Consider the following 12,229-nt stretch of genomic DNA (forward strand, 5'->3'; position numbering starts at 1 on the left):
GAGGAACAGATGCTGCTCCACGAAACCAAGAGCGTCCGGGGCAGGAGCAGCAGCATCCCCACGACTCGGCTCAAAGAGCCTCATGTCTGCAGGGGCGTGTGTACGAGACTACAAGCCTTGCCAACACTTACACTCTGCCAGCGTCTCCACTTCGATACTAGGGCTGTAGTTTCCATAGTCCGGCGAGGAAGATGTCCGAATTTGGAAAATATAGAGGGTGCCAGGCTTCAGGTTATTGACCGTCACGGCCGTTGATGTGGTTTTCACAGTTGAGTAACTTTGATCTCTCTGATCCTGTAAAATAATGAGATACCCAAGATCTAGCTGGGCTGACAGCTGTGCCACGGAACAGGCACAGCACAGCTATGTCCTCGCCTCTGGGTCCCATCAGGACAGTCTATCTAAACATAAAACCTTCAACAGAAAGAATACATTTACTAGATGTGTCATTAATAGAAATTACATGGAAAGGTCACATGAAATGACAGACAGAGCCAGATGATGCGCTACGAAGACAGGCGGAGGGTGGGGTGGTGGGGAGCGGCTGTGCCACCCTGCACAGCTCCTGGTCTCCCACCTGCCCCCGTGCTGGGGCTCGGCTGCTGGCACCGTCCGGCCCCTTCCCGCTCCCCTGCCGCGGCCGCTCAAGCCCTGGAGTAAATACACGTGTATTGGCACACGCTGAATAATCAAAGCTGGCAGGTGGGTTTGCCAACAGTCATGGTCCCCGGGATCTTATTCACTTGCCCAGCAACCTACAGATCCCTCTGCTTCGACTAAGGAAGAGCACGACAGGCAGCCCCCCTCCTGCAGCCGCTGCCGGAGGCAGCGAAGGCAGGGTGGGCTCTGCCCGGCCAGGCGGCCGGTGGGACCGCTGGGCAACTCGCACCGCTTTCATGCGCCAGAGCAGCAGATCCCCGTGCCTCTGCTTCCTGCGGTTTGCAAAGCAAAACAAGCCCCAGCCCTCCCGCCAGCTCCCGCAAAGCTTCCTGTGCTTCTACGCAGCCGCCATCAGAGATCCTTTCCTCAGCCCTGTTGGGTACTTCTGAACAAGTTCCCCGGTGAGAAGAGGAGGCCGGTGCCACCGTGGTCCTGGGCCAGGGCTATCTGAGGCTACTTTCCACCAGGAGCAGGGCCGGGCCATGTCTCATTGCCTCAGCATCGGCCTCTCTCGGGTCCCACACGCACGTGCTGCACCCTCGTTACGCTGGGGACCAGCCCCAACGAGCGTCCCAGCCCTGCGATCTGGCACGGGCCAGGCAGCAGCCGTTCGCTGCACCGCTCCCAGGGCTGGGGACATCGCCGTGAAATGTATTTTCCATTTGATATGCTTTTCCCCTTGAATCTCCATAGTTAAAGTACAGCTTTAAAAGCAAAGATTAGGAACTAGGTTGATTTTCATGTCAGCATCAAGAGCCTCATTTCAATGAATAATTGCTAAACTATAGTTTGAATTCCCTACCCAAGCAGGACGTTTCCTCATTTCACATGCCCTGAGTATCTTGTTGCTGCAGCCCATTTGCACAGGAATTACCATCTCGGGCTTCAGCGTTCGCCCTCACCCACAGATTCCTCCTTTCAAATCTATCAGATGCTGAAAATCACATTAGTATGAATCAGCTTCAAGGTAGCTTGTTTCTAAATACAGAACGCCAACATGTCACCTGCACAGTTTGCTTGACATGTAATCAGTTTCGTAACGAGCCTGAGCACACGCAGATAAGGTAATTTGCGGAACTGTGTCATAAACTGCATTTATTTTGATTTAGAGCATTGTCCCCGCTCTCTACCCACGGGTATTTCTTCTAAAATTCTCAACCCACTGCACCTGTCAAATACCAGCTATTTTTAAAATTAAGAGACTGTCATAAAGACGTTTGCTTTTGTCCCCTCCTGCATGGAAGGCCTCAGCTCACCGAAGTCACAGGCTTGGCGGCCCTCGGTCCTAAAACAGCGAAGACCACAAGGGCCAACACTTTCCCAGAGAGGAGGCTACGAGTACAGGTGTCATCTCGTCAAAGATTTAGAAACCCAGTATGGTTTAGCAGTCCCTGTCTAGTGGCTAATGGCAAGCACCCAAACCTCAGATTTCTAATGTCCTTGAAAAAAGCCATCCAATGCATTAAAAAAAAAAAAAGGAATGAATTAAAATTATTAGCTTTACTCTTTCTCCCAGGGACATATCAACATTAGGACTGGATGAAATCTTGCTGCACAGATGGGGGACAAAAACCCCACCCACTAATTAACATAAACTCTACAAATAATCCAAATTTCCTAAAACTTGCATAAGCAGATTGCATAACTGTCAGAGAAGACAAGACCTTATTGGCCTCTTACTTTCAGGTGCCAGTAAAACCTTCACAACAGCACTGTCGGCAGACACGCGCTCCCTCCCTTTCCCACCACTCGATCTTCACGCGGCGGGTGGTCGACTGCGACCGGGAGTGGTGGCACACGCAGCACCCCCCGCGCCGCGCTCCCGCGGGACAGACCCGGCTGGCAAGGGGAGCACCTGGGAGTCGGCCAGGGAGGGCTGGGGCACGGCGAGAGACAGAGCCAGTCCCCAGAGCCTACCTTCTCGTAGTACTTGACCTCGTACTCGGTGCCGTTGGCGGTCGGGAAGCCGGGCTCCTGCCACGACAAGGAAACGCTCTTCTGCTCGACTTTATCCGTGCGGATGTCGGTGACCGGAGTCGGCGCTGAAAAAGTGGAGAGGAAAGCAGTGGGTGATGGGGGTGCTCCTGGGGGCAGAGCATCCCCCTGCTCCGGCAGCACGCCCTGCGCCCTCCCCACAGCCAGCAGCACCCAAAGCCCCCGTGCCAGCCCAGCACAGCTGGCCAGGCCTGAGGCAGAGCCCCGGGGACACAGCCAGCGACGCTGCATGCCACCACGCCTTGGTTACTTTGGTTCTGAACGGCCAAGTAAGCGCAACCAGGAGATCACACGTCACAGGGAATTTTATCTCTATCCTCGTATTCATCTCGGCTGCGAGTCCCATGTCAGCACGAACGTGTTCAGTTGTGGTTGCTTCATTTCTGCTTCTGCCCTGTGATGCCACGGTAAAAACTTTAACAATTTAAACAGCTGAAGAGCATGCTTCTTTTGCTGATGCCAGTTTCCTCTCTCTGAATCGGGACTGAAACAGGGCAAGCCCCAAGCTGGTGATCATCCAATGGGAGATGCCGTTGGTATTTTACCATTGTCTTTGTAATCTGCGGGCAGCTAGTAACGCTCTGACCAAAACCAAGCACAAAATGCTAACGTCCAGTGCTCTGAACCTGCTGCTAATGATTTCTGGGAAATGCAAAATACAATCTTTGAGCAAGAGGGCTTGTAGGACATACCAAGGCTTCTCCAGCTGCCTCCAACCACCCCGGCACAGGCTGTGCCCCACGCCACCCCAGACGGCTGGGAAGACGGGAGAGCTGCCTGCCCTACCCGCAGCCGAGCACGCAGCCTGTGCCCAGGAGCTGGCTGTTTATTTCTAGTTAGCACATGCTCCACGCTGAATCTTCCTCCCTGGCATGTGTGCTCCCGTTTAGTTCATCTCACTATGCAAGATGCGCTTGCCAACTACTCCCATTTGAACCAGGTTTGGCTCCAGCACGTGGCAGGCAGCTCGCGGTTCCCAGCTATCTGCAGGCTCTCTGCCCGACGCTGACACCTTTGCTGTTTGCGGCAGCAGAGGAGGGTCTGCCTGCCTTGCCCTGCTGTGCTCATCTCCGCTTTCCCAGAGCCTCCTCCACGCCATCTCCTCCTCTGACCACCTTCTCCTGCCTTCAAGCCGCTGAGCTGCGCTCAGTGCCTGTACAGCTCCTGCAGCTGACAGCAGCAGCACTGCCTGCACCGGGCTCCCTGCCTGCAGGCAGCATCCCAGCAGCTCTTCCAAAAGCCTCTGCCTCCCGCACCAGCAGAAAGCCAGCTGGACCTGTCAGACTGTCTGCAGCATCTCAGGAGCCAGCCAAGGACACTGCACCCCCCGACTGCCCAGAGCAAGGCAGCAGCAGCTCAGACGCGATGATCTGCCCACGGCCAGGGCATCCACCAGCAAGAGCAGGGAGGAAGGGGCTGCTTGGGACATGCTAGGACATCAGTGTCTTTGCTGCAAAGCTGCTATTCAAGAAAGACACCAAATATTTTAGTAGGGAAAATAAAAGCTTCTATTGGAGCCCCTTCTGCTTTGGACTGATTAGAGAAAATTAGGATTGATTAGAAAAACTGACCTCCCCAGTGGCCGAACACATCAAGTAAGGTCTTCACAGCTCTCCTGGGGCTGTGCCACGAGCTGTCCTGGTTGAGGGGCATAAAGCCTCCTCTCTGGATGAGGAGGGAATGGGGAACGGCAGAAAAGCCTCCCATAACTGTGGCTCTGGGCTGCCCAGCCTGCCCTCAGCAGCCATCAGCCTGGCCGTGGCTGGATGGCACAGTCCTGGCACAAGGAAGGGTCCCTGGATCACCCCGGTAAGCACCAGGGGCCAGAACACACCAGGGTGAAGGGGCTGCAGTGGCCGATACACCCGTTTACACCAGCGGCCCTGCAGCAGGCACAGGGAAAGCTGCACAGGAAATCGGTTGTTTCTAACTTGACCTGCTTTTCCATCAAATCAGGACGTTTGCTGGACCCTGACTATCCCACAGAGACTCCTGTGGAGAGGAACAAGTCCCTGGAAAGTAAACTTAAGTATCTGTGAAATTTTGTATTTATTACTTAGCTCATTAATCTTTGCTGAAGAAAAAAGTCCTCCTGATGTTTTATTCATGATGATTTGCTCCTTGAGTCCAAGTCCCTCTGGCTTCTGCTGGAAGAGCGAGAGGACCCGAAGGGCAGCCGGGAGCCCCCGCGCTTGTGCAAGCTCACAGCCCCTGCACGCAGCTCCCTCTGCTGCAATCTGGCTGCGTGTCATTTGGCATTTCTAAAAATAATCCTCTGAGTAAATACACTGGCCCCAGAGCTGACCTTTAAGGGGATAATGAATTGTCCATGTGTAAAGAAGGGGGAGACAGTTCACCCCGGCAGCAGGGAGCAAGGCACAAAGGACCACCAGGCCAAGCAGGACACAACCCGCAGGGCAGCTGCACCACGAACCCGCGGCACAAGCGCGTGCCAAGGTCTGCCTCCTTCTCGGGGATCACGATAAAAGGCAGGACTGCAGAGACCTTCATGGGCGCCCAAGGAGCGAACCTCTCCTGCCCATGTCAGACTGCCAAACGCTTCACAGCTTTCGGACCTTCCGCATTTTTTGCCAACATTTTTCATGCGAGGGGAGGCCTGTGACTCCTCCAGCACAGCAATCCCGCGGTGCGCAGTGCCAGTGCCAGCAGCACCCGTGTGCGGCAAAGGTTCCCCTCCTCTGCCACAGACCTTCAACCCCATCAGTACCAGCAGGAAGCCCCCTGCCCTCTTGTGGCACTTCAAACACCAATAATGAGTATGACCGAATTTGCACTAGTTTGGCACGCTTTTGCTCCAAACCTTGCAAATTGCTCCTTATTCCCACTTCATCAGAGCCAGGTTTAGGCTGGCACAGGCTGTAATATGGCATTTACTGTTGGGGCGGAGTGGTGAGAATGGTTTTCATATGCAAGAAGTGTTTCAATAAGATTAAAAAAAAAATATATTCTCTAACTTCCTTCATCAGTCTTGCAAACACACACTGACCCACGTGCACAAACAGAAATGCACACACGCACGCTCACAGCTCTCGTCGCTGGGACAGCGGGGTAATCCCCACCATGAGCCTGCGGCCTCTGCATGAGCGCACATCACTGCACGTTTTACAAAACGACAAGCGATACAGGCGGCTGAGGCCAGCCTGACACTTAACTTGGGTTTTGCTCCTGTGAACTAAATTAAGTGCTCCTTGCGGTTTTATATGATTCCCATCAATAAAATATCACACAGATGCCCTCCTGTATCTCTGAATCTAGCAAACGGACTGAAGAAACCTGAACAAGTGGTCCTGACTGTTAACAAAGTCATCAGGAAAAAATCACACTCGCTTAGTGATGGGCTGTAGAGCAGAACCCATGGTACATGCCAGAAAAGCTGGCACTAGCCTCAAACATGTTTAAAAGGGATTAAAGAAAATCACACAGACTATAAAGCATTTCACACTGTGAAAAAAATGTGTTTCCCATCAATATTTTAAGCTCCCCTAACATTGCCTCTATTCTGAAAAAGCAAACATTAAATTATTCACCACTCTGCCTGATTTTATAAACTCCATTCCATTGTATGTGGGTTTACTCCTCTTAATTAACCAGTGTACCAGCAGAAAAGGCATAAAACTAGGTGCGGGCACCATGTCCCACCACCGAACGACCCGCTACATCCAAAACCCAAAGGGGTTAGAGAGGGACAACAGCGAGTATTAAAGGTGGAGTTGAACCAAGAGAGCCTGCAGAGCACGCGGCAGGAAGAGCCTCAGGTGCCCAGCCCCAGCTCCCGCGCTCGGCTGTCCCCAGGAACGCTCTCCCCACACCTTTTCAGAGTCAGGGCAGCCAAGCAGACACACAGCAAGTAAGAGCAGACCAAACCCCGTCCACCGTGCCGTCTGCTGCCCCCGCACGGGGTGAGCGGCCATCGGATGGACAGAACTTGCCATTGCCCTCGACCACCTCTGCCACCCTGCACCACGGCGCTGCTCGTGCTGGGGAGAGCAGCCTCTCCCCTCCGTCACCAGTTATTTACACCCCAACGCAGAAAACGCACCGGGCACCGTCCCAGGCAACTCCTGCCCCAGGGTCCTTCTTTCCAAGCCAGAGAAGCGGCCTCAGCAGTTACCGTGCAGCTCTTCCAGGTCTGGTTCTCACTGCGTGGAAGGCAAAGACCCCGCGAGCGCGCGCCCTCGCCCCGGAGTCAGCTCGTCCTGCAGCCCCTCCCGGCTGGGGCCGGGCTGGTGTTGCTGCATCAGCAACAAGCAGGCACAGAGAGGTCTACTTCAGAGGACCTAATTCAGCACAAACCACTTCTCCACAGTCTGAGAAAGGAGAATGCATTTCGGCACTGGCTGCATTATTAATCTGCAACAGATTTAAAAGCCCTTTAAGATAGGAGCTGATCCCTGCCGGGAATATAAATGACATCGTCGCGGAGTGTACATTTACATAGCTAATGCAGCTCTGCTCCTGCAGGTAAACAGCTCCGTTTGCTCCTCAAACACTTTTATTTAGTCCCATGCTGGGGCCAGATTAGAAAAAACACAGTATTAATTTTGCCTCCTGCAGACTAAATAGCATCTTTTCTTTTCCCCTGCAAATACAATGAACAACTGCTAATTCCCTCTTGTGACTGCTGAAGGGGAAGGGCAGCGCGAAAGCTGCACTCAGGGCTATATTTAGAGGAGCAGGGATCTGACAGCTAAATAGGGTCTTGTTTCTTTGTTTAATTTTTCCTCTGAACCTGCATATCTGCAGCCAGAGCTTCCCTGCTGCTGCAAATGACTTCCGAGACCATCGCATCGCAGCCGCCAAGAAGTCACCACTGCCTCAGGCATCCCTGAAGTCTCCCTTTCTCCTGATCTCCGGCCCCATCCAGCACTTCTGTGATGGGCTTTTACGATGAGGGGCTCCAGAGCTCAGACTCGCTGGAGACGGCACGCTCCACGGAGCGGCTCCGCACGCCGTCCGTGCCAGCCACGGCTCCGCGTCCTGCCTGCACAGGGACCCTCCCGCGCACGGCCCTCCTCGCAGCGGGCTGCTCTCGCCCGAGAGGGGCCTTACAGGCAAACCGGACCGAGGAGCTGCCTCCCCAGGAGATGGCCTTCTCCCCCTCCTTGCCGACAGGCGCAGGTTAATCATCACTGTCATTTCTTGCCCACAGTGCCAAAGCGAGAGGAACTGGGCCACCGGGGCACCTGCAGACGGACAGAGGAGGTCCGGCCTGGCACTGCCCCCAGGAGGGGACACCTCCAGCAGCAAAAAATGTGTTTCAAGAAACTTCCTGAGCCTCAGCTGCTCAGCGAATTCTGAGCCACCATCTGCATCCGGAGACTCGACAGCTCAACAAGAGACATTGATTTTGAACAGATTACAAGATTAATTATGCCATATTCCTTATGCGTATTTCAGTTCCTTCAGGAGTACGCAGCGTTGAGTAAGGCGCTGAGATTCCCACTTACCCAGGAGAAAAGCTGTATTAAACAAACAGCTTCGGCATGGGTTGGCATCACAGACTTGGTGCTTCACTCCCTACAGAGGACGGGCGCTTGCTGCCCTTACCCGGCCCCTTGTCCCCAGCCCAGACCTGACGCTCCAGGCGAGGAGGCAGCTCCTGAGCACCGGTCCCCCTGCCCTCTGCCCGACACCAGGCAGGAGCCTCTGGAGGAGCAGCTCGTTATTGGACCTCGTTAAGCTCACCCCTCCCTAGCTTGTACTCTGGCTCAGGAACAGCCTGAGCTCAGGAGACAGAAGATCTTCCCAGAGCTAAATCCATCCTTGAACAGCAAAGATCCTAATGAGGAATGACACCTCCGCGGAAGAGCAGTCTGCGGCACAGCATCCACCCAACGGATTCACAGAAATTATTATATGAGGGAAGAGAAAGCAACAACACACGGAGAAACATTTGATCAAGCGGTGGGAAAATTATTTATAACAAGACCAAAGTTTAATCTCTTCAGATGGAATTGTCGGCCAATTCCTGCCACAAGGTATGTGAGGATCATCTGTCTCCATTAACTGTGGCTTGGCAAAGGGTTTTCATGCAAATTAATAACGCAGAGGAATAGACAAGGACACAACAAGCCAGAGCTGATTTCCCTTAGGCACAGCTAACAACTGAGCAGGGATCAAACCCCCCCGGCTGGCCAGGGGCCCCGTGCGTGCAGGCAGGCTGGATGCTCGCTTCCCCTCACGTAAGGGAATACAAACACGAAACGTGAAGTGGAAAGGGACAATTACAGTAAGAAATTGTGCCACAGACCAGCAATAGAAGAGAGATTAAATCAATCCTTTTGTTTCCGAAGGAGAGCCAATATTTGAGTTATCTATTTTAAGGAGGGGGTTTTGTGAATGGGCTGAAAGTGTTGCTTCTTTGAAGGTGCTTTTTTGTGATCTGTAAATTCAAACCGCAGCCGGATCACAGAGCAGACTCACCCCTGGGAGGAGCCCGGGATGTCACCACATTCGCTGCCACCCCGCTGCGAGCCAGCGCAGCGCAGCGGGAGACAACGGGGCCACAGGCTCCTCCAGCACAGCCGGCTCCCCGCCTCCCCGGGGCACCAACCAAAACCCCCTCGGGAGTGTCGTAGGCCTGTCTCCGTCTCCCCCTCCTGCCTGTGCTGCCCGCCATCACTGAGCACCACGTCTGTGCCACTGGAGCAAACCAAGAGGAATCGGGGCACTGCCATGGCGTCAGGCGGGCAGAGCCCGAGGACGATGCCCACACCACCCCCAGACACCGCATCCTCCCAACGATGAAGCCACAGAACCGGCCACTGAGCAGACCCACAGACCCCAGAGGTGACACGCGAGTGTACGCAGCGCGGGTGACCGTTTTCTCGGTCCAACAGGGGCGAGGCACCGCCCGCCTTCAACTGTCGCGTGCACTACGCAGCAGCCGTACCTGCGAGGCCAGTGGAGACGTTGACCTCGGCGTACTGCTGCCCCGACAGCGGGCTGACGCCAGAGACACCGTTGACAGCCGCCACACGGATGGTGTAGTTGACGTGAGGCAGCAGGTTAACCAGGGTAACAGTCCGGTCCACGAGCCCTGTCTGCTGTGGCACAAAGCCCACGCCGCTGCCGCACTGCTCACAGCGGCCCCGCAGAGCCACCGGACACCGGCCACACCACAGGCTGTAGGTCAGGTCACTCCGGCCACCCGCATCAGCGGGAGCGCTCCACTCCAGGACTAGTGACGACTGCCGCAGGCTGTAGACCAGGTTCCTCGGGGCGGAGGGTGGACCTGGAAGCAGAAGAGTGTCTGTGCACGGGCGCCGGGACAGCTGGGCTCTGCCTGGGAAGGAGGGTGAACCTACGGGTCCTCTGGGAGCAGCCGCACGGGCACCGGCGGCGGAGCGAGAGCGCGCAGTCCCAGGCAGCCACAGCACGTGGCAGAGCAAGGGACATGGACGCACTGATGCACGCAGCGCGGTGGGGACATCGGACAGAGGATCCCCACCGGAGGGACACGTTATACGCAGCGAGCTGCGGCTCACACAGCGCGCAAAGAGCGCCCAGCCAGACCCGGCACCTCCCCGGGGTTCGGCTGCAAGGGGCCCAGGAGCCCTGCCACTGGTCTGACGCTGCCCAGGCACACTCGCTCTCGGGCTAAGCGGGAGGGTTTCCCATCACTGTGCAGGCAGCTCTACGGCATCCATCACTGGAGTAGCTGGGGTCCAATCCAATTAACTAGAGGCCATTTAATTAAAATCTGTGAACTATATTGACTAAATGACTGCCCTAGTTTTACTGGGGAGTCTGCAAGCCCAACCACACGTCTGTCTCATCAGATTGCAGCCTCAGCCTGTGAGCTCCGTGGCGTAGGGACAGCCCCTCCATCCCCTCCCCACCGCAGCAGTACCCTAGTGCAGACAGGACCGCCCAGGGACACGCGTGCCCAGGCGCAGCTCCCATGGGCTAGCAGGGGGACAGCCTCGGACAGCCTCCAGGGCACCCGCTCGGCTCTGCGCTGCAGGACAGACACAGCGTTTGGATCCCCATACCCTCGCTTTACAAAGAGCCAGCATTTCAGCAAGACGTACGTGTGCAGGAGGCAGATGGTGGGTCTGACGGGGACCTGGAGTAGTTCTTCTGGCACGAACAGAATGTGGAGGCTTCCTCATGCGTGAAGCTGTGCTCAGGGCAAGGAGAGCAGAAAGGGAGACGGAGGGAAAGCTTGTAAAATCCAGGAAGGCAAGCTGAAAAGACAGACAGAGGGAGTTATGGGAAGAACACCACAAGAGGAATGAGGCATACGTCTGATGACTGCAGTTCCCCATTTCCTGGGACATCCTTTGCCTGCCACTGGCCAGCAGGTAACTCCCTCCAAGCTACCTTCCCTGAGCCTGTGTGATCCTCGTACCAAGAGAGATGTGCCTGCGGTTTGACCCAGAATGGACATTTGGATGCTGCAGCTCTGCACTGACTTCCAGGCTGGGGGACCTTTTCAGGGGGCTGGAGGAATGGTCAGACATCAGCTAGAGCAACACGTGGAGGGAGCTGGAGGTTCTGGAGGGACATAGGGGACAAGGTGGCTGCGGAAAGATGCAGGATATGGAAAACGCATGGCTTAGGGTTTAGAGTCAGGTGAGTGGAGCAGAAATGGGAGCCACAGCAAGACTCAGCAACAACCCCAGAAGGGGAGGAATATTGAAAACTGAGAAGTTGGAGACGTCATCAGTCACCAGAGCTTCAAATACAAACCCAAGCCACAAGGCCATGTCACTGGCAGCCACGGCTTTATCACTGTGGATTATACAGCAGTCACTGCAAGCAGTGAGGTACGTGCTGAAGTTAAACAACAGTAGTATAAACTTGCTTTTATAGGTCATACACAGGCTTCCCTTATCCTTTTAAAAGTACTTTGATACGCAAACAAAGAAGTAATTCACATGCTGGTCAAGGATTTGCTTGATCTTTACTACAAGCAGCACGCAGCCTGCGAGCAATACCCCTAGCAGGACACCCAGAAGCTAGTTCTGCATGAAAGACTTATTACCTTACAAAAACAACAAAAAAGGCCGCAAAACTCCATAAAGCAGTTTGCAACAGCTTCAGTTTGACCCTAAAACATCTGAAAAGGAAGCAGCCTGCAATGAAACGTGTGCCCGTCACTGCTGGGTGCCCCACAGGGGATGGGGCAGGCGTGCCCCACGCACACCTCCTGCCTGCCTGCCTGCACAGGGGTCCCCTCGGCCGGCAGCCCCTCCGCGCCGAGGGCTGACCCCCAGCAGGGCCAGCCTGAGGGGCGGGAGTTTGTCTCGGCTGGATTTCAAGCCAAACAGAAGCACCCATGTTTTGCTTGGCTTCTTCATCTTCTTGGTGTGGTGCTGCTGTCTGCTATCCCTTCATCAGCTCCCTGAATATTTAAACTCAATCACTTGTGAAGTTCCTAGATGAACGACTCCACTAACGCCATCCCCCCTCTTACCATTTTTAAAGAGTTGGCTGCTGAGACTGTTCCTTTTAAAGCAGATTATTCCAGTGCACTCTGGTTCATTAATTTTTAGCATGATATAAAACTGGCAGCTACAGCTGTGATCTGAGGACAAAGCACCAGACA

General features: G+C 54.7%; 1 protein-coding gene across 1 annotated transcript in view; it reads right to left on the reverse strand.

The window, feature by feature from the left end:
- Positions 1–12,229, reverse strand: part of EPHA10 (EPH receptor A10) — a 40,678-nt gene that overhangs the window by 9,873 nt on the left and 18,576 nt on the right. Inside the window, exons 4-7 of the mRNA XM_072884942.1 lie at positions 10,710–10,865; positions 9,569–9,910; positions 2,578–2,702; positions 132–294 (exon numbers count right to left, since the gene is read on the reverse strand). Coding sequence (XP_072741043.1) covers positions 132–294; positions 2,578–2,702; positions 9,569–9,910; positions 10,710–10,865 — 786 coding nt within the window. The remainder of the gene's footprint in view (positions 1–131; positions 295–2,577; positions 2,703–9,568; positions 9,911–10,709; positions 10,866–12,229) is intronic.

The sequence above is a fragment of the Ciconia boyciana genome, chromosome 21 (assembly GCF_034638445.1).
Source record: "Ciconia boyciana chromosome 21, ASM3463844v1, whole genome shotgun sequence".
NCBI lineage: Eukaryota > Metazoa > Chordata > Aves > Ciconiiformes > Ciconiidae > Ciconia > Ciconia boyciana.